Here is a 26,662-nt window from a genome sequence, read left to right as displayed (position 1 = left end):
CAGGCTCTTTCTGGGAATTTTATTTCTTTAAAATAATTCATACAAATGGTTACAGTCACAAACATGATTTTAACCAAAATGCTGCTAGCTACCACATCAGCAGGACGGCACCCGCGGGCCAGGTCGCCATGCCCCGCGCCCCAGGACAGACGCCGACGGCCACGGTACACCACGGGCTGTTTGCGCTCCCCTCTTCCAGCCGCTTTGCGGTGCCGTCTTCACTGGAACAAGGGGTTCATGCCAAACTTAGGAAAAACAGCCGTTGTTTTGTTTTTCTAAATTATTCTAAAAATAAGCAGGTAGAAAAAACAATGCACTGTGTGGCGTACAAAGAAAAACGGGGAGGGGTCGTTGTCCTGAGAAGTTTGCCAACTGCCTCGTTCTGGGGCGCGTTCCAACACAGACGACTGGCTGAACGCTCCCTTGGGTTTTCTCTTTGTTGACAGATAAGCAAACAAATCCTTTGTGATGTTCTAAAGACTGTACACAGACAAGAATGTTCATGACGGATTAACTACTAATTCTTTTGCTTAACGAGGACGCAAAGGACCTGGCGGCAGCGGCCCTCAGGACGGGACAACTACAGTTGACGCGGGGGAGGCCCGGTCGCCTCTTGCCCGCCTCGTGCCGGGACAGTCTGCAGCCCGTGGCCACCAGCTCTGCACACGCCTGCCCGAGGGCGCCGCCCGCCTGCACCGCGGCCGCAGAGCTCCGCCCCAGCTACAACTGGTCGCTTGCATGGTCTCTATCTGCCTCGGGCTTGACGGTTTGGCCAGGAGAAGGGGCATGGGGTGGGTGGGACACGGGGGGCAGGCCATGGGACAGGGACATGGCGCTGGGGACAATGCCTTCCACTGCAGCCGGGATGCCGCCGGGCGCAACGCCCACCACGCCTGGAGGGTACCTGCTGGGAGAGGAAGGAGGCACATGAGGCTGCTGGGAGGGGATCCTGCTCCTGCAGGCTGCCTGCTTCGGAGGACCCCACAGGGCCCCGCTGCCCCACCCACACCCCGTCCCTGGGCCCCAGAGTGGCCTCCACCCAGAGGGGTGTCCACAGGAGCCCACATGAGTGGGTGTGTCCAGGCCCAGAGCCTGCCCAGCCCTAAGGGAGGTGCCCCAAGTCACAGCCCTGGCGCACCCACTCACCTGTAGGCGGCCCCATTGAGTTCGGGGTGCACAACGGCTGGGTCCATGCTAGCCCAGTGGGTGGCGGCTGTCAGGTGGTCCTTGTTGACACAGTTTTTCAGGCTGTCGGGGATCCGGCCTGGAAGACGTGAGCAGAGCAAGAGAAGTGCCCATTAAACAGCTGCCACCGAGGACCCCAGGAGCGCGCCACCCGGCAAGGCCCCTCCTCTACGCACACTGCACCCCACCTGTCTGGGCACAGTCACCCTCAGGGCTCGGAGACCCCCAGCCCCGAGCAGGTGCACCACGTCTGCTAGGCCTGGGGATCTCAGAGCAGCTGACAGGGCCCAGCCTGGGCCTGCAGGGCACCCTGACCTCCCAAAGGAGTGGTAGGAGACAAAACTTGTGCTGAAGCCCCCACAGGGGGAGGGGACCGGGGGCTGACCTCCGTGTTTGGGGTTCTGCCCAGGGCAGGCGCCCCAGCTGCTGCTGCCCCCAACCCCCAGCCACATGCTGGTCTGACACACACTTGGCCGAATGAGGAGACAGGTGCCACCTCCAGCCGCTGGCAGTGCTTGCCCCTGAGCACCTCAGGGGGGCTCCTGTCGGCCCACCTGTGATGGCTCTCCGGATCTCCCGGGCTGCCTCCTCGCGCATCTCGATGGACGCCTGCTCACTGTACCAGGCTGCATGGGGGGTGCAGAGCAGGTTCGGTGCATCCTTCAGGGGTCCCTGGCTAAAACTGTGGACAGCACACAGGTCAGCCATCTGCCTCAGGCCAACGGCCCCATGATGTCAGACCTGCCCACGGACTCCTGACAGCAGTGGGGTGGCCCTGTGGAGGGGTGGGGGACACACACGGCACACAGACCCTACGCATAGGCTCTCAGACTGGAGACCCTCCCGCCACCACCCACAGCCGGCCTACTGCCCTGGACAGGCTTCCTGCTTAGGGCCTCGCACATGCAGGGGCCCACAGATGCAGTGTGTGGCAGGGTCAAGAGCCTCACCCTCCCCTCAGGGGCAGGGTGCTGGGAGCTGTCCTGGCTGTGGTGCTGGCTGCCACCGGCTGGGACCTGGCTGGCCCTGGGACGCTCTGCCCAGCGGGGGTTCACAGGCCAGGCATGCGCACTCCCGCCATGCCCTGGGCCGGGCCTAAGGCCGTGCGTGGGCACCAACCAGGCTCCTGACCCGACCAGTAAGGCCCTGTCTTGAGGACTGCTCAGGGTGCCGCTGGGAGGCACCTGAAGGGCTCCGACTCATGCACGTCCAGGGCTGCACCACGTATCCGCCCCTCCTTCAGGGCCTGGGCCAGCGCCTTCTCGTCCACCAGGCCGCCCCGGGCTGTGTTCACCAGGAAGGCCCCTTGTCTCATCTGTGAGACAGAAACACATGAGGAACAGGTCGCCAGAGGCCTGCTCACTGGCCCCCCACCCCGCTGTGCAGGGACACCGAGAAAGGGGCCGTGGCAGGACCTCTGCGCTGGGACCCAGGCCCCCAGGCTCTGCACGGCACTGGTCCTGGCTCTCACAGGCTGGCAGCAGACTCAGGGCACATGGCTGCCACCCCACCTACAGGCCCACCAGCCGGAGCAGACATGCCAACGCTCGGCCCCTCCCTTTATGGGAGTGAGGCATGGGCCGGGCCGGGGGGCTTCTAGTCTGACCCCACTTTGTACATAGCGCCTGGCAAGGACCTGGGGTCTTGGGGACACAGCATCTGTTGTTGGGCTTGCACCACCTAGCCCGGGACCCCACGCACCCCAGGGTGGTGGGCCTTGTCCCAGAAGGCAGGGGTTTAGGGCCTCGAGATGCATCCAAACACCCTGGGGAGACAGAGGGGACCCCAGGGACTCTCCCGTGCAGTGTGGTTCAGCGTGGCCTGGCCAGAGAGCCCCTTTCTGCCGCTGGGCTGCCGCTGAGCCGCTCTGCTCCAGCACTGCCGCGTTTGTTCTCCCTGAAAGCCCTCATACTCAGCCTGCAGACACCACGCTGCTTTGTGGTGAAGGGCTCCCCCTGCCGTGGTGCTCAGGCACTATCCCGTGGTCAGTTCTCAGGGACAACACAGTGTCCTGAGTGGACAGAGGGGCTGTGGGGGCAGAGTGGGGGCTCCCTGCACATATGTGAATGTGCGCACATGCATACCTGCATACACACAAGTGCACGCCCACAGGTGTATGTGTATGTAGAGGCATGCACACATGTAAACATACATGCACATGCCAGGTAAGTAGGCACACGCCTACATATAAGGGCACAGATGCAGCTGTAGTCACACCAACACACACACCCCCATGCAAACTTGCTGGTAACCACATCTGGGTGCCTGTGGGTATCTACACACACACACACACACACACAGGCACCAGAAAGGCCTGGAGCCAGTGGGGGGCAGCCCCAGGCCCAGCTTCTGCCCCACCTACAAACCACAGCTCCAGAACACTGGTGAGCTGTATGCGACGTCTGCCGCACTCGGCCCACCCTGTCTGCATGGTGCCAATGCCAGCATCCCCTCACCCAGTATCACGGCAGCCCAAGACCCTTGGACTTCTGTGCCCATCCCACTAGTGGGGATGGCAGGACTCGATGAAAATCTGGTGTCAAAATGCTGGTGCTGTGGCCTCTGCGGCGGGTCCACGGCTCCCAGCACAGGGCTGGCCGAGCACAACGGGCAGGGAGGAGGGCATCCACACCAGAGGCAGCTGAGGCACTGGGAGGGGCCCACTGTCCCAGACAGTCCCGCCGGCCTCGGTGAGCCGGCTGCCTGCTGGCCCCGTGTGCCGCCCCTGGGCGCCGAGGCCCCACCCACCTGCTTGACGGTGAAGTCGTTGATGAGGTGGTGGTTGTGCTCGTTGAGGCTGCAGTGCAGCGTCACGCAGTCGCTGTGGAAGAGCAGGTCCTGCAGGGTGCTCACCCGCTGCAGGCCCAGCGCCCGCTCCGTGCCGTCCGACAGGTAGGGGTCGTAGAACAGCACGCTGAAGCCGAAGGCCTTGGCCCGCAGCGCCACCGCCTGCCCCACGCGACCTGGCGGGACAACACTCATGTCACCGTGGCTGCGCCCAGGCTCAGCCTCCTGTCTGCCTGGATGATGCCTCTGTGCAGCACGGCTCAGCCCAGGGCGCCCGTGCCCGGAAGCTGAGCTGTGCAGTGGTTGGGCTCCTGTGAGGACGAGTAGGATGGGATGATGGCCACGTGGTGACTGTACAGAAGCCCTGCGGTTAATGGGAGGCGCCCAGGGTGGGGCCCCAGCACCTGGGGGGTGGCGTCCACGCCCCACGGCTCCCCCTGGGGGTGAGCTCTGACCTGTGGGCCAGCAGCTGTGGAGCAGCCCTGGGAGGTGACACGGCTGGCCCAGGACCCACGAGGGGCAGCGTACACGGCCACGGCCCTGACGTCTCGGGCTGGTGCTGCCGCCCATGGACACATCATGGCCCAACCCCTGGGGCCCCTCAGGCTTGCTTTGAACGGGGGACGTTAACAAGGAAAGCAGAGGCCGGAAACGCCCGTGGCCCAGAGGCCACCGCAGGAGGTCAGCACCAGTCAGCACCAGTCAAGGCCCCAGGGACCGCCGTGCCCAGGAGGGACCCCAGGTGAAGCCAGAGCAGAACAGTCCTGCTGGCTCCACACAAAACACAGACCTGCAGCACTATAAGCGAGTCACAACAGCTGTCCTGTGGTACACGGTTCTGGAGCTTGTTACACGGCAAGCGATAACTAGCACCTACACATTCTGCGAGCCGCATTCGGAGTCCCCAGGGGTAAGGGGTAGGGGCTGCGGCCCGTGGACCCAGAGCAGCCCGGGCCCTCTGCCCAGTCCCATGGGGCTGGGATGCAGGCCGGCCCATCCGGCGCAGCCTGGTCAGCCCCACTCAGCCTGGCCCCGTTCAGTCTCTTGACCAGCATGCCTTAAAGGGGCTGTGGGGCCCCAAAATCCTTAGCCAGGGAAACTCCGCTCCCCGTCTCCCCAGACATCCCCCTGCCTCCCGGCGCCCAACGACCACATGGGCCTGGGCCGGGGGAGGCCTGCCTGGAGCTCAGGAAGCAGTGCGGAGGGGGCCCGCAGGGTGGATCCACGCTGGGGCTGCCCAGGCTGGGGGCATGCCAGGTGGGAGGCGGCTCACAGACGAGAGAGGTGTGGTGGCAACGGGTGGTCTCAGGACCCCCTGCGCTGCAGGCCCTTCCTTCCACGCTTGCCCCTGTCCTGCTCCCCTTCTCAGCCGGAACCTGCCGCCCTTGCCCCCCAGCCTCTCTTCTGAGGCTGCTGCCGCACACGGGTCACATGGATTTGCCGAGCTTGGCAGGGCCCAGGCAGCTGCTGCCCTCCACCCAGGACCAGTGGGCAGCAGCAGGTCACCAGCCCCAGCCCACAGTGTGAGGAACAGACCCCAGGCCCACCTGGCCCTCACCTGAGGGCCACATCCACTTAGTTGCTGCCAGGGTGGGGGCAGGTGAGTGTGTCTGAATGGACACTGAGCATGTGCAAACACACGACTGGGCAAAGGCTCATAGCAGCACAGCCCCGCAGGCACATGGAACTCTGTGAGCGTGTGCGTGGCCCCGTGGGCACATGTGACAGCATGTGCATGGCCCTGTGTGGCTGTGACTATGCTCCTGGGCAGACATGGGCCAGTACAGCCTCTTCTCTGCCGTCCCCAGGCTCAGATATTATCCCTGGTGGGGGGCCATCCCGCAGCACAGCCAAGCGCTGGCCTCACTGTCCACCGAGCCCATGCCAGGGGTGAGGTCAGAGCTGACGCACCAAGTCCAATGATGCCCAGGGTCTCCCCTCGGATCCTGGCGGCTCCAGAAGCCACTTCCCGGATCTGCTCGACGCTCTGGACCCGCGTGCCTTCCCGCAGTGCCTGGTGCAGCCAGGTGGTCCTGCGGTACAGGCTGAGGATGTGGCACATGGTGGAGTCAGCCGTTTCCTCCACAGACGCCGCCGGCACGTTGCAGACAGCGATGCCTGGGGACACAAGACAGGTGTGGGCGGCCACCAGGACCATCCTGGCACTCCACCGGTGAAAGACTGGAGGCCCTAGGGAGGCCCCGAGACAAGTACAGGCTCCATGCGCTGTGCCAGCCACGTGGAAGAGCTGCCCGTGGGCCCAGTGGGTGGATGGGGCGGGGCACAGGACAGAGGCCACTGGGGCAGATGCCAACACCTGGTTCTGCCCTGCTTGGACCACCTACCACTTGACCATCCAGGAAGGGTCGTGCCCAGGCTGGAATCCAGGGCCAGCCCTAGGCGGCAGCCACACCCACACGAGCACCACCTTCTGGCCTCCAGGGCCCCAGGCCCCCTGGGCAGTGGCCACAGCAGCAGGCTGGCTCTGGAACACCATGCACTGGCTCCAACTTTGCTCCACACCAAGCCTCAGTGACCCGTTTCTCTCCAAGAGGCCAGGCCGTGCCCACACTGGCAGAAACCACTGTGAGCCAGTCCATTCCTGGGCATCGGCTCCTGTCCCCCTGTCTGTCCCCCAAGCCCAGCTCATTTCACTCTCATCCCACCTGGCTGTCTCTGGGTCCCTACAGCCTGCATGAATGCACCCCTGCTTCCTACACACTGTCAGTCTCCCCAATGAGGAGGTGGCCCCAAAGGTTAGGATGGCGTCTGACACCAACAGGGCTGCACAGGAGGACACAGGACAGAGCCCACGCTGCCTTCCCAAAACAGCTCAGCCTGCCACGGAACACCGGCGAGGGTAGGTCCAAGGGAGCCTGGGGGAGAGCCGGGTACCCTGCTCCCTGGATCTGGGACAAAACTGCCAGCTGCAGGGCCTGGGGCTTCTGGGTCCTCACCTGCCACTTGGGACAACCATGTCTGAGGGACAGAGCCCCAGCCTGTGAGACCACGGCATGGTTAGGACCGGCTCCGAGCAGGGGACAGAGCCCTGGGAGGAGCCAGGCTGTGGCCTGACGCTCAGGAGCCTTCTTGGGGATGCTGCTAGTTAAGTGATAGGTGGCAGCACGAGGGGAGACGGCTCGGCCAGTGAATCGGTGATGAGTGCACAGGGCGCACAGGGGCAGAGGAACTTAAGGACGTGTGACGTCAAACACCGCCCTGCATCTGCAGCAGACACGGTCACGAGAGCGGTTTGACATCCAGAGGAGAGGGGAAACCAGACCCTGGAAGCCCTGGTCAGGCATGACCTCCTCTCACTGACCAGGGCCAGCACAAGGAAGCCAAGTGCTGTCTTCTTCAGCAAGCATGCCACATGTGTGTGTGCAGGGTCACATGTGTGCACGCATTTGTGTTCGTGTGCCCTAAGTTGCAGCATAAACTTCCCTACCCCCCCGTCGTGTGGAAGGGCATGCATGAAGCCCCCGACACAGATCCGTGGCTGCCTGCCTGTGCTGAAGCCACTGGAGCAGGGGGAGCCCCGAGCGGACGCACGCCCAGCAAGGCTTCCTGAGACCTCGTGGCTCAAGGGGGATGCACTGCACCCCGACAAGCCAGCCCAGCGGCGCCTTCAAACAGCCCAGGACATTGGCCCTTCCGCAGAGTGAACTCAAGAGACAAAGCAGCAGGTGAGGCCGCCCATGGAGGATGCCCCCAAGCGGCAGAGAGGAGCCCCGAGGGCCCTACCTAGGTCCCCCGCAGACTTGATGTCGATGTTGTCAAAGCCGCTGCCGATCCGGACGATGATCCTCAGGGCCTTGAACTTCTCCAGGTCTTCCCTGGTCAGTGTGATGGTGTGGTACATGAGGGCACCCACGGCTTCGTTCAGCACCTGCGGGAGGGCGCACAGCTGCAGTTCGGCCGGCCCAGCAGCCCTGCCCGCGAGCGTCCCACCGCCGCGTCCCGCTCGCGACAGCCAGGTCGCTGGAGGGAGACCGGCTCGGCCCTGGTTCAGACCTGTCAAGGTCAAGGAAACCAGGGCCCCACCCCGTCTCCACCCACTCAGGAGGAAAGATACTGCCGGTGGGCACCGGACCCCGGGTGGGTGGGACATGCTGAGCGGTAGGAGGACACGAAGCGCCCAGAACCTCCAGACCCTGCCTTGGGGACACTGGCGAACTGCTGCCAGACCAGGAACTGCAGAGTGAGCCATGCACGTGGGCAGTCGTGGGGCGCTAGTTATGTTCTCCTGGGGACGGAGGTCTGGACACCAAGCACTCCATGGGCGAAGGCCCCATGCCTGAGGGCGGAGCAGAGGCCACACCCACCGCCCCGGCCAGGGGCCCAGGGCTCACTGCACACTGCACTTGCCCGGGCGGCCGCCCCAGCTCCCATGAGCGCCCCTGGGGGCATCAGGACAGGGTGGGACCAGGTCCACGAAGGTTCCACAGGTCAGACCCGGGGCACAGTGGTTTCGGCACGCGCTCTACACATGCTCAGGCTGGCCAGGCTGGCCACAGCCTCCACAAGGGACCCAGGCCCACTGGGTGTCAGGGTGCTGTCTTTGTGCCTCCTGGGAGCATGGCTGTGGGTCAAACCCCCACACTGGCGCAGGCCGCCACGAGGCCTGGTAAGGCCTCCGTGAGAAGCCCACACAGGCAGACGGTGCCAGCATCTCCAGAGAATTTGGGTGACACTGAGGAACCGGCCACTCCTTTGGTAAAACCGTGCAAGGGGGCACAAACCTCCCCACTGACGAGCTTCACCCGCTGCTGCACCCAATTCAGGGCCCTGCCCCATGGGGCCTGCCTGCAAGGGGGCTGCAGGGCGCTGCCCTGAAGAAAGCCCACTGTAGCCTCGCCCCCACCCCCACCCAGGCACCTGCAGCGGAGCTGGCACCCAGCACCCTGGCCGAGGCCCCAGGACCCTGCCAGAGCGGGCCAGCCACAGCAGCGGCGGCCCCGAGGGGCAAACCTAACTCTGTGGGGAGACGTGTCGGTAGGGGGACCCACCAGGTCTGCGGGGATGGCACCTCCTGCCTGGCTCTGCTGGGGTGGTGCCCGCACCTGACCAAGGGCCTCGTGGGGCCCCGTGGGGTCTGGAGCAGGCAGAGGCTAAAACAGGCTCTGTGGATCCCAGGCCAGGGGGGTGGGGGCGGACAGCCCACCCGCACAGCCTGCGGGACCACCGGGCATCACGCGTGAGGAGAGGCCTACAGCCGCCGGCAGGACCTGGACTTGAGGCGGTCAGGTAGGCACACTTGCCAGCTGTTCTGCATGTGGGACCCAGGGCTGGAGGGGGCAATGCACAGGGAGATGCCGGCCACCCTTTCTTCTGCCATGACCTAGTCTCCATATGGCACCTCGCAGAAGGGTGGCTGAGCAGCAGGGCAGAGGGGGCCTGAGGGTGCCACCTACCCCTGCTCCTGCTCCTGTGCTGAAGGCATCTCAGCTCCCAGAAGCCAGGGCACTGCTGAGATGTATCAGCTACTGCCCACATCTCTGGCCCCTGCAGCGGGTGTTGAGGCCACCCAGGAACACTGACCTCTGGGGTAGCTGGTGTGGAGAGCAGATTAGCAGCACCCGTGACAGGCAGAGGGGATTAACCAGGAGTTCGGAGGGTGGACAGGAGGTGTGCACACTGGGGCAGTGGTTGTGGTGGGGGCTGCAGCTGAGGAGTGAGGGGAGGGCTCAGCTGGTGAGACCCTGAGAAAACCCCTCTGGCTGCCCTGTTCTGTGTGACCCCAAGATGGAAGGGCCACAAGAGCCAATGAGGGACCCCTGGGGCAGGTGAGGCAAGGGACTGTTGGGGTGAGTTGCATGTAGATATTTGTCAGTGCCCAGTGGGCAGGCATGACCATGTGCCAGAAATGCAGAGAGAGGGACGCCCGTCTGAGCATTAGGAGAACCCTGGACTCAGGAGAGATGCATTGTGCAGAGGGAGGCACCACGGTGGGCCTGGGTCTCTGGCCCCCACTGAGACAAGCGTGCAGAGGGGGCTTGGCTGTGGACAGGCTGGACAGGCAGCCCCTCAAAGCACAGGCTCGTGTGTGAGGCTGTCAACAGATGGCTTTTCACTGTGCATTTACCTAGGGCAGAAAACAGTCCTCAGATGGTGCCTGTGGGTTGTCCCCTGCTACATCCTGACATGGGCAGTCCATGACTTGTCTGAATGTGCCCTGCTCTCGGGGTGTCTGGGCTGCTTCCAATACCAGCAGCGTGCTGACCAAACCCAGGGACTTGCTTATTCCCTCGAGGTGAGTTCTCAGAAACGGGAACTATGGGTGCGCTTCAGAGCCTAAGGCCCGGTGCTGCTGCGGCCCCACAAGCATGCAGGGTCCGTGCAGCCGACACCGGGCGCGCAGGGGTCTGAAGTGTTGCCCTGGTGGGTGTGAGCCAGCACCGTGGTTGGAGTGTTAATTTGTATTTGAGTGTGACTTGCCCACGTCTGTTTCTTGGAAAATTATTTTTCACACGTTTTAGTCCTTTTTCTACTGTGATCACATGGTACTAGAGCATTCCCAGAATAGGAACCTGACCCCTACTCAGAGACCCCCAGCCCTGTGCAGATGGGCCTGCATGCAGCTGCAGGGCGGCGGCCAGCTCCCCGCCTCCAGGAACCCTCCCAGGCCTCCTCGTGGTCGCAGAGGGGCTGTGACAGCCCGGGTGCTGCTCAGCCTCCCCGGGAGGAGGCCTGCAAGAGGCCCAGGGCCGGGCCTGGCTCCTCAGGTTGGGACCCGGCAGCTGCCCCAGCAGGTATCCTCTCCTGTCCCTCTGTACCAGCTGTGGCTGGTCCATAATTTAACCTGGCACCAACTCCAGAATAGGGGTAGTATGGGGCCAGTTTGTGGGCACCTCTGATTACAGCCCCCGGGTGCTCCTGGTTCACAGTGGGGCCTGAGGGGTACTCCCAGGGCACCCCTGAAGGAAAGCCAGCCTGGTCCGTCAGGAAGGCGCCAGCTGGTGGCTGGCCAGGGGGTACACCTGCTGTAACCTTGAGGGGGCCTCTGTTCCCTCCATCCTGTCCTGCCTCTGGGCACGCAGTCTTGAGCTTCCAGTGACTTCCACTTCGCACATGCAGGTGTGGCTGACTCTGCAGCCGTTGCTTAGACAAGGCCACCGACCCATTCTCAGGTGGCTCAGGAGCCTCTCTAAGACAAACAGCTGCACGAGAGCCCAGAGGGGAATGCTGGGCTACAGACTGCGGGCCTGAGGTTTTCACAGGCCCGCTGAAGCGCCATCAAAACCAGGAGTGACCGCATGTGCCCTGCAAGCACCTTGCTGTGGGCCGAGGGCCAGGGGCCCCTGGTGTCTGGGTGCGCCTGGGGATAAGCCCCACCTGTTTCTATCCAGACACCCCTTTCCATGCCCGTTTCTGTGGGTCAGCCCTCCCTTGGTTGGTGGAGACCAAACACTGGTGTCCACACCTGTCGCCGACGCCCCCCCATCTCTGCTTCCATGTTGTTATTTCCTGTGCCCCACAATTCTCTGACCGCCTCTTTCTCAGATGGCGTTTTCTAGTACATGGCCCTTTTCTGTGTGCCTTGCCACCCTCTGTTCTGTTCTGCCTTGAGGGCAGTATGCACGCCTGGGCCCTCCTGGAGCACAGCAGGTGTGCAGCCCTCCCGGGCATGCAAGCGTGGGCACGTGCACCGTTCAGCCCCCAGGGCTCACAGCTCATTAGCCCTGTGTCCGCTGACCGAAAGCCGCCTTCCATATACTCAGGTCCCCCAAGGTGGGAACTGTTTCAGGGTCTCTGTCCCATCCACTTAGGAACTGACACTACCTGGCTTTCTGCCTCACAGTGGATACGGCCACTCTCCGCCACCCCACCACTTGCTACAAAGCCTGTCTGCATTCTCCTGGATTTTAAAATTCATTTCTTACACAGCCCTAGCTCCTGCCTCCTTCTGGCAAGATGCCTGCCTTGAGCACATCCCCCTCACCCTCGCACCTCTGCAGGACCCCCATCCCCTCCATGCCCCTCTGGGACTCCCTGTGACCACAGGGATGGAAGCCAGTCTTCTTTCTTCAAGGCTGTCCTCATTTCACAGATGCCCATCCAAGAGGGGACCTGAGAAAATGCCTCTGCCATCAGATTAGCAGTTGGATCAGATGTGATCCAGATTGAAATTGTTTTCCCCAGAAGCTTTAAATGCCCAGTGCGGGGCTGGTCCGATTCCTGTCTTTGTGGAGGACATGCCCCACCCTGGCACTGGTGAAATCTGGACTCTTGGCAGGGCGTCCCGTGGACACCCCGACATCTGTCCTGGGTCCACAGCAAGAGAACTGGAGTCTCTATTTAGCTCTGGAAGTTTTCTTCTTCACTGTGGTAATAACACCAGGCTGTCCTTCTGGAACTTAGACGACATCTAACTCTACCAGCTGAGAGGAGGCAGAAGCCCCCAGTCAACGGTGACACCTAAGCCAGGCCGTGCTTCCCCCACCCCACTCCCAGAGGCCCCACGTCAGCTCCAGGACCGCCACGGCCCCAGGCTCCTGTCTTGCTGCTCCACCATTCCCAAACACGGCTTCCTCTCATGTTCCAGGAGGCTGCTGAGGCTTCGGCCATTGTATCTGGCTTCCAGCCAGCAGAAACAGGGAAGTTTACTGTGCACACGAAGCCTGCTCACGACCTCCTGGCTGGACCTCGTCACTTGGCTGCCCCTGGCCGCAAGGCCTGGGAACAGGCTTGTCCAGGACTCCGTGTCCACTGTGAGTGGGAGACTCCAAGGGCCCGGGCACACCGCGTGCCGGGCAGGGTCCAAGCCTCCCTCCGTTTCCCTCACCAGTTCCCTCTTTCTTCTGGGCGTCCCGAGTATGCCTTCCAAGCTTCCTAATAAAGTTTAAGTTTTTCACTCACGTCTTTAATGTCCAAGAGCTCCTCCCAGGTCTCTGGCGATCCCTCCCTTGCGGTGCGCTGCTGGCCCTACGACTGGGCGCACTGCAGATTCAAGGGGACCTAACACTCTCTTCTGTCCAGGCATAAATTCTGTTCTTTGGGGCGGACTTCCTCTGCGTTCACCTGTTCTGACAGGCGTGGTCCCCATACCAGCCCCAGCTTCTGCAGAGACGGCAATCTTCCCGTCGGGGTCGGGGCAGTCTGCTCTCACGCTGGGGGCCCGGGGCCCTGTGCTTCCAGGTATCTTTAACCTGTTCATTTTGGTTTTAATTACAATTTTAGAAGAAAACATCTTTTTTTTTTTTTTTGAGAGGGCATCTCTCAATTCATTGATCAAATGGTTGTTAACAACAATAAAATTCTGTATAGGGGACTCAGTGTACAATCATTAATCCACCCCAAGCCTAATTCTCAACAGTCTCCAATCTTCTGAAGCGTAACGAACAAGTTCTTACATGGAGAATAAGTTCTTACATGGTGAACAGTGCAAGGGCAGTCATCACAGAAACTTGAAGAAAACATCTTTGTCTTACTTTTCATATTCATTAGCTAATATTTTAATACTGTTTATGATTTTAAAAACATGTATCTGTATTGTCTTTCATTGTGTATTTAGTTTTTCCAAAAATTATCTGTTTAGTTTGAAATAGTTTAAGATTCATAAGAGGTTGCCAAGATTCACAGAGACGTCCTGTGTGCCGTGGCCTAGCTCAGCGATGCTGGGCACGTGACCAGGTGCCTTCATGTGCCTTCACAGATTTCTCCATCTTTTCCTTATCCTTGTGTGTGCATGGGTGTGTGCGTGTGGGGGTGTGCACAGCTCTCTGTAATTTCATCATGTGCTGATTTGAGCAGCTACCAGTACAACAGGACCAGGACCTCGCCACTGCCACCAGGACAGCCTCCCATTCGCTCGCTGTTCTCTGCACACTCCACCTGAACTCCCAGCAACTGTGTCCACCTGTGGCCTTGCTGGAGGAAGAACAGAAGGACACAGCATGCAGCCCTTCACATAGCATGACGTCTCCACACGCCTACTGACACTGCACGGATCGCTGCCCCTCCTGACATGTGCACACATCAGAGCTGAAGGCCATCTGGGCTCTGCCTGGTCCAGCTGTTGGAGTAAAGCTGCCGGGCACACTCACAGCTGATGTTCATATGCATGTGGGTGCCAGTTCTCTGGCTGAATCCATCAGGGTGGCCATAGGGCACACCACAGGCACACCGCAGGAGTGAGCCCAGCTGGTAGGAATGCACTGGCGCTCTCCGCAGGGCCTGCCCTTGCCCCCATCCACTGTTGTCTCCCCCGGGTCTTAGGAAACTGTCAGCCTGACCTCTGCAAATGCTGCTTCTGGCTTCTCCCTCCTCCAAGACTTCAGCTAGAAGCCACATGGCCCCCTGGGGCCTCATCCATGCCCTCTGTCCTGTCCTGGGTCCCTGCCCCTGGCGCCTACTGGCAGGGGACCTACCCGGTAAATGGTCCCTTTCAGCGTTGCCACTTTTCAGCCCTAAGTCCTCTACATTCCCTGCAGCTCTACTGCACCACCTTCAGAGCCGTCAGGCCCTCGTCAGACGCTCAAGCTGGGCCTTCTCTCTCTGGTGATGTGGGCGTCCCAGCCAGCGCCTCGCAGGCTCCCGACAGCTCCCAGGCCTGTCCCGGTCTGTGTCTGCTGGTTTTCACCCACAGTTCTCATCTCCTCTGCACCCAGGATCCCTGGCTGTGTGATGGACGCTGTACTAGAGAGTGGTCTGTATAGAAGTCTACACTGAAGGTATCTTCCTCAAAAGGGGACCATCCACGGTTTCTGCCAGGTGTCCGGGGCATGGTGGTACAAGGCCACCGATAATCCAAGTTCAAGGCTCGATGCAGCTGCTCACAGGCTGGACGATGGACTGTGGGGGGCCTGTTTGGCTCTAGTTTGTCCTTTCTCGGGGGTCCCACCCCAGAGCCAGGGGTGGTCTGGCAGGGCCCACCTTCAGCAAGCCTGTAGGGCTGCCAGCCGCCTCTTGCTGAACAGCAGACACTCGAGGGCCACACCGCCGGGCCTGCCCGACCCTGTGGATTTCGCTTCCTCTGGTCCTGTCAGCTCCTGGAGGCTCTGAGGCTTCCTAAGGCCTCCTCCGGCTTCCTCAGTCACATGCGGGAAGCCGCACAGTCGGCCATGACCACAGAAACTGGGTGAATGCACTTCACACACAGGGACCCAGGTGATCTGAGAACACAAATCGTGAAGGACGCCCCAAAGCTCCAACCGCTAGGAAGCAAAATCTCCGGGTGACGGGCTGCGGCTTGCGGCCCCCAGCACTGCCCCCGCACCCACGTCGGGGCTCTGGCGTCTGGGAACACCAGCGGTGGCAGAGAGGATTCAGGATGCCAGAGCAAATCCTGCCCCCACCCGACGGCCAGCTGGGGGCAACTTGGGGCTCATCCCACGGGGGAAGGCCGCTGAGGAGTGCGCCTCGGTGTCTCCTGCTTGGGCTGCGGCCCTAGCAACCAGCCCACGCCCGGCCTGCCACCCTCCTCACCACTGCACATGCCCCTGCACAGTTACCTTCTCGTGGATCTCCTGCGTGGACTGCGCGTCACAGAAGGCCACCGTGGCCACGTCCTTCAGGATGGGCATCTCCACTGTGCAGTCCCGGCCATCAAGCAGCGCCACCAGGGGCCGGGGGTGCATGGGCCCATTCATGATCGGAGGTCGGACGCCTGCAGAGACAGGAGGGGATGCTCAGCCCCCTGCAGCGTGCCCCGTGCCCCCACCTCCCACCACCAACTGCTGAGAACTTCATGCCCTGAATGTCTGGTCACCAGGTTCTGTGTCAAAGTAAGTTAAAAACCAGTGGGAAAAGCACCTGGGGTTTGCTGCAGCTCACTGACGCCAGAATGGACATGGTGTTGGCCATCACCGTCCCCAACTGGGCACGAGGTCTCAGAGACCCATGGAGACCCCGGGGCGGCCCACGGAGGTGGGGGGCAGGGGCCATGCAGCTCCAAGCTCTGTCCCAGAGCAGACTCTTCACCACTTTGACGCTGGAATATGCAGACTGTGACATAACGGGCTTCGGGGAAGCACCCACGTTTTTTGCCCAACACAGCCCAGAAACCTGGCAGGGACCACCCCCAGTGTGCAGCATCCTTTTTACTTGTAGATCTGAAAGGGCAGGGGCAGTGAGAGGCAGGGACGGGTAAAACACGGGTGAAGCCAGCACCTTTCCTTCTGAGGGCAGGACGGCTCAGAATGATCAAACAGCAACTCCTGCAAGCAGGAGGTAACTGCCTCATTTTGGGCCACAGTAGAGACACGAGGGCTTCACGCGCAACACACGGAATGCAGCTACCAGGGCCTCCCTGGGCCCTGCGCTCGGCATGCCAGCCCACCAGGACCCGGGGCTGCAGACTCACCAGGGACCAGCCACACAGCCTCAGGCGGACCCCAGCCGGCACGAGAGGCAGCCCCAGGTGCGGGGGAGCCAGGGAGAGGGGCGGCCGAGCTGGACCCCACTGCCACAGTCGTCTGCACGCAGGGCAGAGAACCAGGGCAACTGCCCAGCCGGCGCACAGCATGGGGCTCCCAGGCCAGGGCACCCCCCTCGCGCGCCAGAGGCCCCAGGCCTGCCCGCCCTGCCCTCAGCATGGCACGGTCACAGGCGCCAGGCAGACACGCTGTTGTGCACAGTGCCGTCACTGTCTCCACAGCTCTACTCGGAGAACAGTGACTCTTCACCGAACAAGCTTATTTCAGCAGGTGGAGGGTCCGTCGTCACCATATTCGAGGGAGCTGATAAACCTACACTCAGCGTTCCTCAGGCCCCGAGGCCAGCCGGGAGCCCAAAGGAAATCTCTCGGTGGGGGTACGCTGTGGCCCGTGGGGAGTGGCTGAGGAAGCGCCATCCCAGGGGCTGCCACACGCAGAGCCGGCCCTCCCAACCCACCGACGCCCTGGCTGCTCGGGGAGGACTGGGCCTGCCCACCGCACGCTGTGGCAGGTCCCCGCAGTAGCCTAACCCCACGTTGAGCTCGCAGGTGCAACGACCCGGCCAGGCGGGGGAGCCGCACCTTCAGGCCACCCTCGCCAGCCACCCCAAGGCCTCTCCCCAGACACACAGGTGGCACACATGAGGTCTGGGCCCCAGCGTCTTTCCCAGAAACACGGGGAAGCACTCCAGGCCGGGCCCAGGCTGAGTGGACAGTACGGCCACGCGTGCCCGCAGGGCCCCCGTGCAGGCGTGGAGGCCCGGCTGCAGTGGCTTCATGCTCCTGAAGCCCTACCAACCTGACATTGCTTAATATGGGCTCGGCTTCTGTGACCATGAATTCGACTTTCAAAGCGTTTTATCTTCGGAATCCCAGGCAGAACCGCGTCCTGTCACTGGATCCTCATCCCACGTCTTTAACTGTCTCGAACCAAAGCTCTTAGGCTCCTGATCCACGGCGACCACTGAAGCCTGCGCCGGGGTCAAAGTCTGACTAAAAATTAAACACAAGAGACATATTAAAATACTGCTGAGAACTCACGTTCAAGCCCAGAGGCAGAGCTCTTCCTCGACCAGCTGTGGCTCTGGGCTGGGACCCACCTGAAAGCGGCGCCTTCCCTGTTGGGCACAGCATCCCCTCCACACGCCTGGGAGCCCCACAGGCTGGGAGGCAGGGGGACAGGGGGCAGGGCTGTGGCCAGTTCTGGAAGGTTCCAACTCATGTTGCCAGGAGCTCCTGCACCTGTGACTGGGCAGGGGGCGGGGCCACGAGAGGCCGACCTGCAGGCGGGGGCCCCACATGGGGCTTTGCACATGCCTACAATCCATGCCCACCCTGCAGCCAGCACTGGGCGCAGCATGGCCTCCCCAGAGCTGCACAGCTCTGCTGAGGGGCAGGCGACTGGAGACTGTGGCCAGGGCCCGAGGGCACGCACGACATCCCACCCATCAAGGACCCGGGATGAAGAGGCTTCAGGGGTTGTGAGCGAGCACCGCCCAGGGACCAGCCAGGGCGCAGTCGGGCACCATGCGGACGAGGACCTGCAGCCCATGGGTGTGCACTGGGGTAGCCTGCGCGGAGCAGGGGCTCCCGAGGAAAGGAAGCTCATGGGCGTGGAGGGCAGACATGCTGACCCTGCCCACTGCTGGCCACAGGGAGATGGGTGGCCTGTGGAATGTGCACAGCCTGCATCCTTGCCTGGCTCCTCGGGAAAAACGCAGGCCTTCCTGGGACCCAGTGGCCAGAGTTGACACTCAGAGAGTGGTCACTTCATGCAGAGCTGGCGGGCAGGCGCCCTGCTGCCCGACCTGCGCACTCGGGCTGGGCTCGGACGGCCCTCATAGGCAGCGCCTCGAGTCTCCCCAGGTGCGAGCGCCCAGAGCTGTTTCTGGCCCTGAGGACAGACATGCTTCATACCCCAGAGCCAGGGCTTGCCTAAGGCCTCTGCTGATGTGGCCCAGCTGCTCAGGGGCAGGAGGGCAGCCACACATGGCTGGGAGTCCAAGACGCTGCTGGCCACCCACTCCCTGATGGCTGCAGTCAGGACATCTGCCAGCTTTCTCCGTGGGTTTCAAGCCCCCACGCCATCCCTGCCACCCAGGAGCTGGGGCCGCCAGACCACAGGGGACATGGTGCACAGCTCCCTGCCAGTGAGAGCCTTATCCTCACAGGCCTTCCTCCCTGCGCTGGGCTCCCATCAGGCTACCCCTGCAGAGGGTGTTGGGGCCACACTGCAGAAGAAAGGGGTCCCAGAGGCTTGGGCCGAGGGCCAGCCCGGGTCCACACTGGGCCTCGGTTCCTCCTCGGTCCCGACACTGCCTGTTGCCGCCCAGTGACTGCAGGCCAGTTCCAGCCTGGCCAGGCGGGCACCCAGCTCTGCTGTCGGGCTGTGGCACCCCCACCCGCCGGAGGTGTGGCCTCCCTCAGCGGAGGCCAGAGGCCCTTTCTCCCGGCTGCCCCTCAGCCACAGCTGAGGGCACTTCACGGGTTGGGGGTGACACGTTCCGTCCCGGTCTCACCCTCAGGGCCCTGCCCCGCCCTCGCTGTGTGACCTGGGCCCTCTGGACTCGTGTGGGGCTTTCCCCACAAGCTCACGGCCACACTTGCCCCAGCCACACGACACGCACGGCTTGGGAAAACCCCAAACAGTAACCAAGTGCTTCACAGTTCAAACAACCTCCTGCCTTTAACATTGTCCCACAGAGAATGTACTCGAGTCATAAGACAGCAGACGTAGCTTCACACCCCAGAAACCAAGGCAAGGCCTCCTGGGGACACCCCGAGGAGCCCTCCGGGACCCTCTGTGCCTGTCCTCTGGGCCAGGGCAGCAAGCTGGCCACCGAGCACACAGGCCACCACCACAATCCAGGCCCTGCACGGGACAGGTGCACAAAGCTCCCAGGTCCTGGCTAGCTCAGCACCTGGCGCAGAGGCCCTGAGGGCAGGCCTGCAACTGAGCGCCAGCCCTCCTGCTGGCACAGGCTGAGCATCACTTTCCAGACTGCAAGGGAAGCCCTGCTCCCCAGCTCCTGCTGAGGCGAGGGAGGTGAGGCAGTGGGCCCCCGCCCAGCGGCCACAACTGGCAGAGGCAGGAAGGAGTAACAGAGCCCAAAGCCTCATCAACTCCATCACCTGCCCATGCTTCCCACTTCCTGAAGGTGGCCCCAAACTTACTCCAAACAGCAGATCAGAGGCAACTGCACAGGCGGCCAGTGGCTCGGCCCGATGCCTGACCCTCCTCCTGGAAGGCACAGGGAACCCCACTTGCAGGCAGTGCATGCAGGGTGGCGGCAGGACCGGCCACAGCAGCTGTGGTCGCAGGGCACTGTCTCTTCCCAAGGCCCAGAGACACAAGGCAGTGAGGGTGTCCCCAACGAGGCCTTCCCACGTCCCTCACTCCAAGCCCTGACCAGTCAGCATGACCACACCCCTGCTACACACTCAGTGGCTAACTTGTGACCGTGCCTTCCGTAGAGGCAAAGCTCACCGCCAAAAAGGTGGCCAGAACTCTCACAGCCGTGGTGAGGTCGGCCAGGCCCCTCGGATGCTCCAGGCATCTCCCCTATGCTCTCCCGTGCCCGCCACTCATCTTTTTGTGAAAATGATTTCAAAATGAAACGCGTGACCTAAGTTTCTAAGCTCACAGGTGGATGGAGGAACCGGAGGTGTGTTCCCACGCTCTGCTGCCGGGGGCAGCAGGTGCCCTACCCAGGGGCATGCGAGGCACTGCAGGCAGACGGCTGAGCCTGGCTCTCACCTCCCCGGCCCGACACCCCTCACTGTGCCCTGGATGACGGCAACTACCAGCGTGAGCCACATCGAGCAGTCGTGTGGACACACAAACACGACCATCCCATCGTGCTTGAGAGAGCAACCTAGCCACATGGCTGCAGGAAGCTCCTATGCTGGCACAGGGGGGCGTTCCTGGGGTGAGAACGCTGAAGCCCACCGATTAGCCAAACAGAAACCCCCATAAGCGATCTCACTGCTCAGACTCACAACAGAGCCGCCTGGACACAGAAAGTGAGGTGGGGCCAGGGCTGGGGTGCAAATACAGGGTCAGTGGGCAGCTCCAGGGACCACATGGCCACCACTGCCCCAGCCAGGTTCGCTGTCTGCCACCAGCGTCTTTACTGGGAGCACTTTCACCACGTAATTGGCCTCAAGGCACTTTTACTGTAAAAGATAAAATCACAAAATTTTAAAAGAGGGTATTTGTTAAGGACAAAATCAAATACAAAAAGTCAATAAAATTAAAAAGGCTTCATTGCAAAATACAAAATATTTGAACATACTGCAAGTATACAGTGTAGATTCATGCAATACTGCCAGAAACTGGCTGTAGTTAGTGGCTGTAACCAGGCGCCCGTCTTCGGTCTGGTTCAGGGTAGTTAGCGGCTGTAACCAGGCACCTGTCTTCAGTCTGGTTTACACCATCATGTTTTCTATGGTCATTGATTCACCTCCTCATTTGGCATAACATTTTTTCCTTTTTTAATTAAAATTCTTCCTTCACGAAGGGGATTTCTCTTTCCAATACTGGGAGCCCCTTGTGCCTGTGCCCCGCCTGGTGCTGGGAGAGCCATCCACGTTGTCTGCTCAGCACATGGTCACACGTCTGCTGGCAGATGTCCCAAAGTTCTACATGAAACTGGAGCTCAAACTCCGTGCCAGCTTGTGAAGCACTGTGAGGGCTAAGACTCACATGGTATAAACATGGAACCCACATCCAGGCAGAGACGCAGCCACGTGTCTGGCAGCCAACGAAACCAACAAGCTCCCAACCCGTTACCCTGACAGCCAAACAGCTAGGTAGCGAACACACCTGTGGCTTCCCAGAGGCTGCACTGCCAAGCCCCCAACCCACGGTGGCAGACACGAGCCCATCACGCAAAAGCCGGCAGGGTCTGCAGCTGGCATGGAGCCCCAGAGCCCCTCCCCAACCTCATCCCTTCCCACCAGCTGAGCTGGGGGGGGGCAGTGCATGTGGCTGGTGTGGGTTTGTGTCCAGAAGACCCCCATTCCAATCACGCCTGCCCCACCCCTTCCCAGAAACTGGACCGAGTCCGGGAGTGTGGGTGGGTGGATGCAGGGCTGGTCCCTTGCAAAGGAACCATAGTGACAAGGTAACAGGACCTGCCTAGCCTCCTTGATGACCCTGGTGAGAGACCCATCCTGAGGAGCAGGCAGCCGGCACCACAGGGCAGTGACTCCATTCCCTCAAGCAACAGGGGCCACTGGGGAGCACGAGCAGGTCGTTTCATGTTCACATTCAGCTGCCCCCAGGTTTCTGGCCTGCAGGAATCCTCCCTCGGACTCAGGGCTCTGAGCACACAGGATAGCCCACCCAGTCCTGACTGGGCCCCCAGCACGCCCCACAACCTTTCCACCATTCACAACACATCTGTACTCCTGTCCTCCCCCATCCCACTCCCCACACCTGGGTCACTGCACAGTGGGGCTGTCTGCTTGGTTACCTGGGGCTACACCTGACCTGGGCTGAGCCTCCCAGGGGTTACACCTGACCTGGAATGACCCTCCCTGGGGTTACACCTGACCTGGAATGACCCTCCTCCCAGGGGCTACACCTGACCTGGCCTTCGGCCTCTGTACTTCCCAGTACTCGCCACTCTCAGGCCTCCTCCTCTTGCTCTTGAGCTCACCTCTTCCCAGCCTCACCCCTGCTCCTCCAGGCCTTGCTGGTCACCTGCTGCCCTGCTCCCGTATTCCACTGGGGATGTGTGTGTTGCTTTACAGCTGGAGACCCCACACGGCACTCCAGCTCCGACAGGCCAGCAGCTTTGTGGGTGCCCACCAAAGGGGCGCTGTGCCCTGCAGGCAGGTGGGGAGCGTGCAGGTTCTGACAACAACGCTGACAAGCACGCCCACTTGTCTTTCATGTCACAGGGAGGAGTCCTGCTCCGAGAGGTGGTCATGGGAGGCCGGTGCCTGACCGCACAACATGCCTCACGACCATGTGCACGCACCTGCACACCGCAGCTCAGCAGGGCAGTGGGGAAGCCACAGCAACCGGCCCAGCCAGTGAGCAGACGTCCTCGCAGAGAGCAGCAGGTGCAGGATCCCCAAGGACTGCCTGCGCCTCACAGAAGCCCTGGCACTGGCCCCTGCCATGCGGGCTGCATGCAGGCTCTGCAACCTCACTATCCTGTTGAGTATCTCAAATGGCCTCAAATAGTTTATCTTAAAGAACATGGGGGAGGGGAGGGCCACAGCCCCTGGGCAGACGGTTGCCCACCGGCCTCCTGGAGGTGCTGTCCCAGCCCTGGAGGTCCTGAGAACCCGACTCTGGGCCACAGCACACTGAGCTCGGGAGCAGGTGCCCCGGCTGCCTCATGCCTCCGCTTGCATCTCATAACTTAGCATGCCCAAACTCACCCCCGAAATGCCTCTTGCTTCTTCTCCAGCCTCAGAACTGGCCCATCCGCCACCTGCTCAGGCCCCAAGCTAAGCAGCCACAGCCAGGGTCTCACCTCATGGGCAGCTCACCAGCCGGGTTCCCTGTCCTACATGTTCCCCTTCCCACCCCAGCCAAAGGCTTCAGAAACAAAACAGAAGCCCATCACACCCCGAGCTAAGACCCTCCACTACCCTGTCCTCAGAATGAAATGCAGACTGTTCAGTGCAGCCGGCAGGCCACCACCCCTGCCCGCTGGTCCTGCCCCTTGGCAGGTCACTCTGGTTAGTCAGCAGTACCTGGGAGGCCTTCTCTGGCTTCACCCCCAACACAGCCCTCTGGGGGGCATCACTCTGAAGACCCTGGCCTGACTGACAGGGTCTTCAGTGGCTAGGTCTGGCTGGGGTGCATGCTAGGGCAGAGGTGCATGCTAGGGCAGAGGTGCCTACTGCCTGGTGGGAACAGAGCCCGTGCAGGCAAGGCTCCGGGGAGCACTTGGGGCCTCTAGGCACAGAGCACAGGACCTCATCAAGTCCCACCAGGCAGCTTCACAAGCGCTGCGCTCTCCTGTTTACCAAAGAGGCACGATCCCATTCGTGCTGAATAAAACTGTGTTCATGGGCGTGAACTTGTCGCCAAGTTTTCCCCACACGCGTTCATTTAGTTCACATAGTTTTGTCTATGTGTGCATGCACACCTTCTGCTAGCTTGATGACACTTCAGAATCCTAGAAATGAATCCCGTCCTCACTGAGAGAACGCTGGTTCACCTGTCATGACAGCGGTGCAGGGACCATCACATCACCTCCCTTCCTGCCCCCCCACCGGTGATCTTTCAGTGAAGCTGGACGGAGACCCTGTGAGGACACCTTTGAGGCCTGGCCTCACTGCAGGACACACCAGTCACAGACTGCCAGCCTGCCCAATGGAGTCACAACCCATGCTGGAGAGGGTGTAGAAAGCCCCCTTCACGCTGCAGGGCCAGCAGCATGCCCCACCCTACCCGCTGGGACTCCTGACCATCCAGGTTCTGGCGCCACCAAGGTGTCAGACCTCCACAGCAGCACAGAGCTCCTGCCTGGCACTGACACGGTTGCCCTGCGGCCAGGCTCCAGGGCTGATGAGGGACACAAGGGATCAACCTCCCCGAAGGTAACACGGGCAGGAACAACAGCGCTAAGAGCCTCCCCTTGATGTCAGTGTGGTGACAGGCCCACGAGACCTCTGGCCCCCCAGGAAAAAGGGTGCTGCCTCTCGGGAGGCCCTGGGGCTTGCCTGGGCCAGCGTGTGGCTCCTGGGCAGGTCCACAGATGGCCTTCTGAGACAGTCTGTGACGTGGGGTATGAAGTGCCTTCTAGGGAGGTGGAGGGCAGTGCAGCGTGAGTCACCCCTGCTGACACAGATGGTGACACCAAGGGGGGACCTGGGGCTCTAAGCCTTCCTGCAGAGCCTGGTGTGGGCCCTCAGTGCCACCAGCAGAGGGACAGCTGCCGTGGGCTACAAGCCTCAGGATGCACACACCTTTGAGAGGGCCCTGCACACCCAGCAGCCTCGGACAGCTCAAGGGTTTACCAGGAAAGGGTTCTCAGCAATGGCTTGTACTGCTGACATAAGTGGCTCGGCCCTGCCTGTGCCCAGCCCTGTCCCTGTGTCCCTGACACTCAGCACATGCTCACTCAGGTGACCCCACGTGGCCTCATGCTGCCATCCCACCTCACAGACACGCAGGGAAGTCGCAGGGGAACCTGAAGACATGCACTGGTCAGGGGCTTGGCAGGGATGCCCAGGTTTCCCCAGGGACAGGCTGGGTCTGTGAGCTCGCCACTGAGGTCACTCCTCCACACAGTGTGGGGATGCCACCTATGCAAGGGCAGGCGGGCTGCACCAGCTCCAGGCCCCCGAAGGCCCGCCCTGCAGGCCAGCTTTCTGCTGAGTGCTTTCTGTGTATATTTTACACAATGAAGTTGCTTCTCTTGAAAAGAATGGGGGCGGGGGGAGTCAGGAAAGGATTCAGAGCGCCGCCTGCCCTGGCTCTGGGTCCCCATCTGCAACCTGACTCTCAGGCTCCCTGGAGAAGCAGCAGCTGGGTGAAGGGTTCATCTCTGACTATTCAATTGAGAGTACCCGGAAGGAAACCAATCCTACACCACCTCGGGATGCGGGTGGTTCACCGTCCCCCAGCCAGAAACCCATCACGGAGTCCATCACTATAAAGGGGCCTGCTCCTGGCCAGGTTCCAGGCTTCTCCAGGCCGCCACTGGCTTAAAGGCGTCCTCGCGGAGGGCATGCCCAGAGGTGGTGCCCTCATTTCTCAGCAGGCAGGCAAACGGCAGGCCGGGCGCTCAGCCAAAGAAAGCTCTAGCCTCCGTCCCCTGGCTCAGGCGCCCCGGCAGCTTCTCCTTCTGCACAGGCTCTGGGTCCCTGCCTCCAGCCCCCTGGCGCCTGGTCTCCGCGGCCGGGTAGGACGGGGAAGAGGAAGCTGGGGCGTCCACCCCGCCGGCCAAGGACGGCGCGGGGCCCTCCCAGGGGGCGGCCCCAGCCCTGCCCGCCGGCTGGCAGTTGACCGGGAACTGAGGCCGCAACATGGCCTCCGACGTGTGTGCCCGAGGCGGCAAGCACTGCGCTAGCGATCACAGAGCGCCTGCCCAAGGGGCGACACCAACCTGGCCTGCGCCCCGCGGCCTGGCCGGGGGACGACGGCGGAACCGGGCCAGGTGCCCCCAGGGCTGCCTAGAGCACCTGCAAAGGGCCGCGCTTCCGACGTTCTCAAACACGGCGGGGGAAACGCTGCCGCGTGACAACAGAGCAGGTCCACACCTCTTGAATTACCGAGGTGGAAACAGCCCGGCTCAGCGACGCGCGGAGGCCGCGGGGCTGCTGTCTGGGCCATCCTCCACGGGCCGCCGGGCGCCGTAACTCCACGCACCGAGAAAACAAACGGCAGGGCAAGGCCTGCTCCAGCACCGAGCGCCGCTAGCCCTCCTACTAAGGCGGGAGCCGGCAGCGCCCACCCGTGCCTGTCGGATACCTGCCCGCAGCGCTGGCCCAGACGCAGGGGCGCGCGGCGAGCGCAGGGAGGCCTGTCCCAGGCCGCCCTGGGCCAAACGCTGCTGACGCCCTAAGCTGACACGGGTCCTTCCCGCGCAGACAACTTAGACCTCGCGTGCCTCTCAAGCAGGTGACAGGCCGAAGGCTGTAAGCCCCGGGCGGAGCACTTGCAACAGAAGGCTGACTTAAAGGCACCGAGCCCACCAAGTGGGACGCGACCAGCCCGGCCCCCGCAGGAGGGCGAGGCCCGAGCCAGGCGGCCCGCTGGGTCCAGGACCCGGGGTCATGGGTTGTGGTTCGGCGGGACCAGGACCAGGCGTCACGGGGCCGCGGGCGGGGGCCGGGATGGGAGTCACAGGGACCGCATCCACGGTCCGGTGCCTCTTTGTCACCTGCGCGGGCGGCGGCGGGAGGGGCGGGCATGACGGTGGCGCCGGCGCAAGCGCAGTCGCACGCAGCCGCTAGCGCACGCGCACGGCGCACGCGGCCACGCCCCCAACCCGGCCAGGCCCGGCGGCGCGCAGATGCTGGCGCGCACGCGCACTCGCACACAAAGCGGCACCCGCGCGCCCGCCCCGCCCGCCGCCGCCCCGCCCCGCCCCGCCCCCGCGGCCGGAAATGCGCGCGCGCGGCCTTACCGAGCGGCAGGCCCTTGTTGAGCAAGTGCGAGCTGCCCATTGAAAGGTGCGGGCGGTCGCGGGCCCCGACGAGTCCGGCACGCTTCGCCGCGAGCTCGGCGCGTGGGGCGGCCTGGGTGCCGTCCGCTTCTCCGCCCGCTCGCCTGCGCCCGGGCGCCGCCGTGCCGAGCCGCGCCGCGCCGCGCCAGCAGCCGCTCCACCGGGCGGGGACAGG

At 62.3% G+C, this 26,662-nt stretch overlaps 1 protein-coding gene across 4 annotated transcripts; it reads right to left on the bottom strand.

Annotated features, from left to right (window-relative positions):
• CTBP1 (C-terminal binding protein 1) lies at positions 1-26,662 on the bottom strand. 4 transcript variants are annotated; one of them, XM_036921459.2, is made up of 11 exons: positions 26,449-26,662; positions 17,148-17,341; positions 15,727-15,904; positions 15,426-15,580; positions 7,717-7,861; positions 5,884-6,090; positions 3,934-4,148; positions 2,370-2,500; positions 1,740-1,867; positions 1,147-1,264; positions 1-907 (listed from the first exon to the last, which is right to left on the bottom strand). In XM_036921459.2, exons 4-11 carry the CDS (start codon positions 15,561-15,563, stop codon positions 721-723), a joined length of 1,269 nt encoding a protein of 422 aa, XP_036777354.1. In that variant the 5' UTR covers positions 15,564-15,580; positions 15,727-15,904; positions 17,148-17,341; positions 26,449-26,662; the 3' UTR covers positions 1-720. The 4 variants fall into 4 exon arrangements, with proteins under 4 accessions (XP_036777354.1, XP_036777353.1, XP_036777351.1 ...); XM_036921458.2 differs by lacking the exon at positions 15,727-15,904 and having other exon boundaries at positions 26,449-26,661; XM_036921456.2 differs by lacking the exons at positions 15,727-15,904; positions 17,148-17,341.

This window comes from Manis pentadactyla, chromosome 5 (assembly GCF_030020395.1).
Source record: "Manis pentadactyla isolate mManPen7 chromosome 5, mManPen7.hap1, whole genome shotgun sequence".
In the NCBI taxonomy this organism is placed as follows: domain Eukaryota; kingdom Metazoa; phylum Chordata; class Mammalia; order Pholidota; family Manidae; genus Manis; species Manis pentadactyla.
Note: the sequence above shows the minus strand (reverse complement) of the source record. Positions and strands in the feature narration are given on the sequence as shown.

Bases quoted from the DNA above. Each gene is read 5' to 3' on its own strand.
- CTBP1 (XM_036921456.2), bottom strand. From the start codon at position 26,488: ATGGGCAGCTCGCACTTGCTCAACAAGGGCCTGCCGCTCG. The intron at 7,862-15,425 runs GTAACTGTGCAG...GCCCTCCCGCAG, and splicing joins CGCAGGAGATCCACGAGAAG to GTGCTGAACGAAGCCGTGGG. The intron at 2,501-3,933 runs GTGGGTGGGGCC...TCTGTCTCACAG, and splicing joins ACGACTTCACCGTCAAGCAG to ATGAGACAAGGGGCCTTCCT.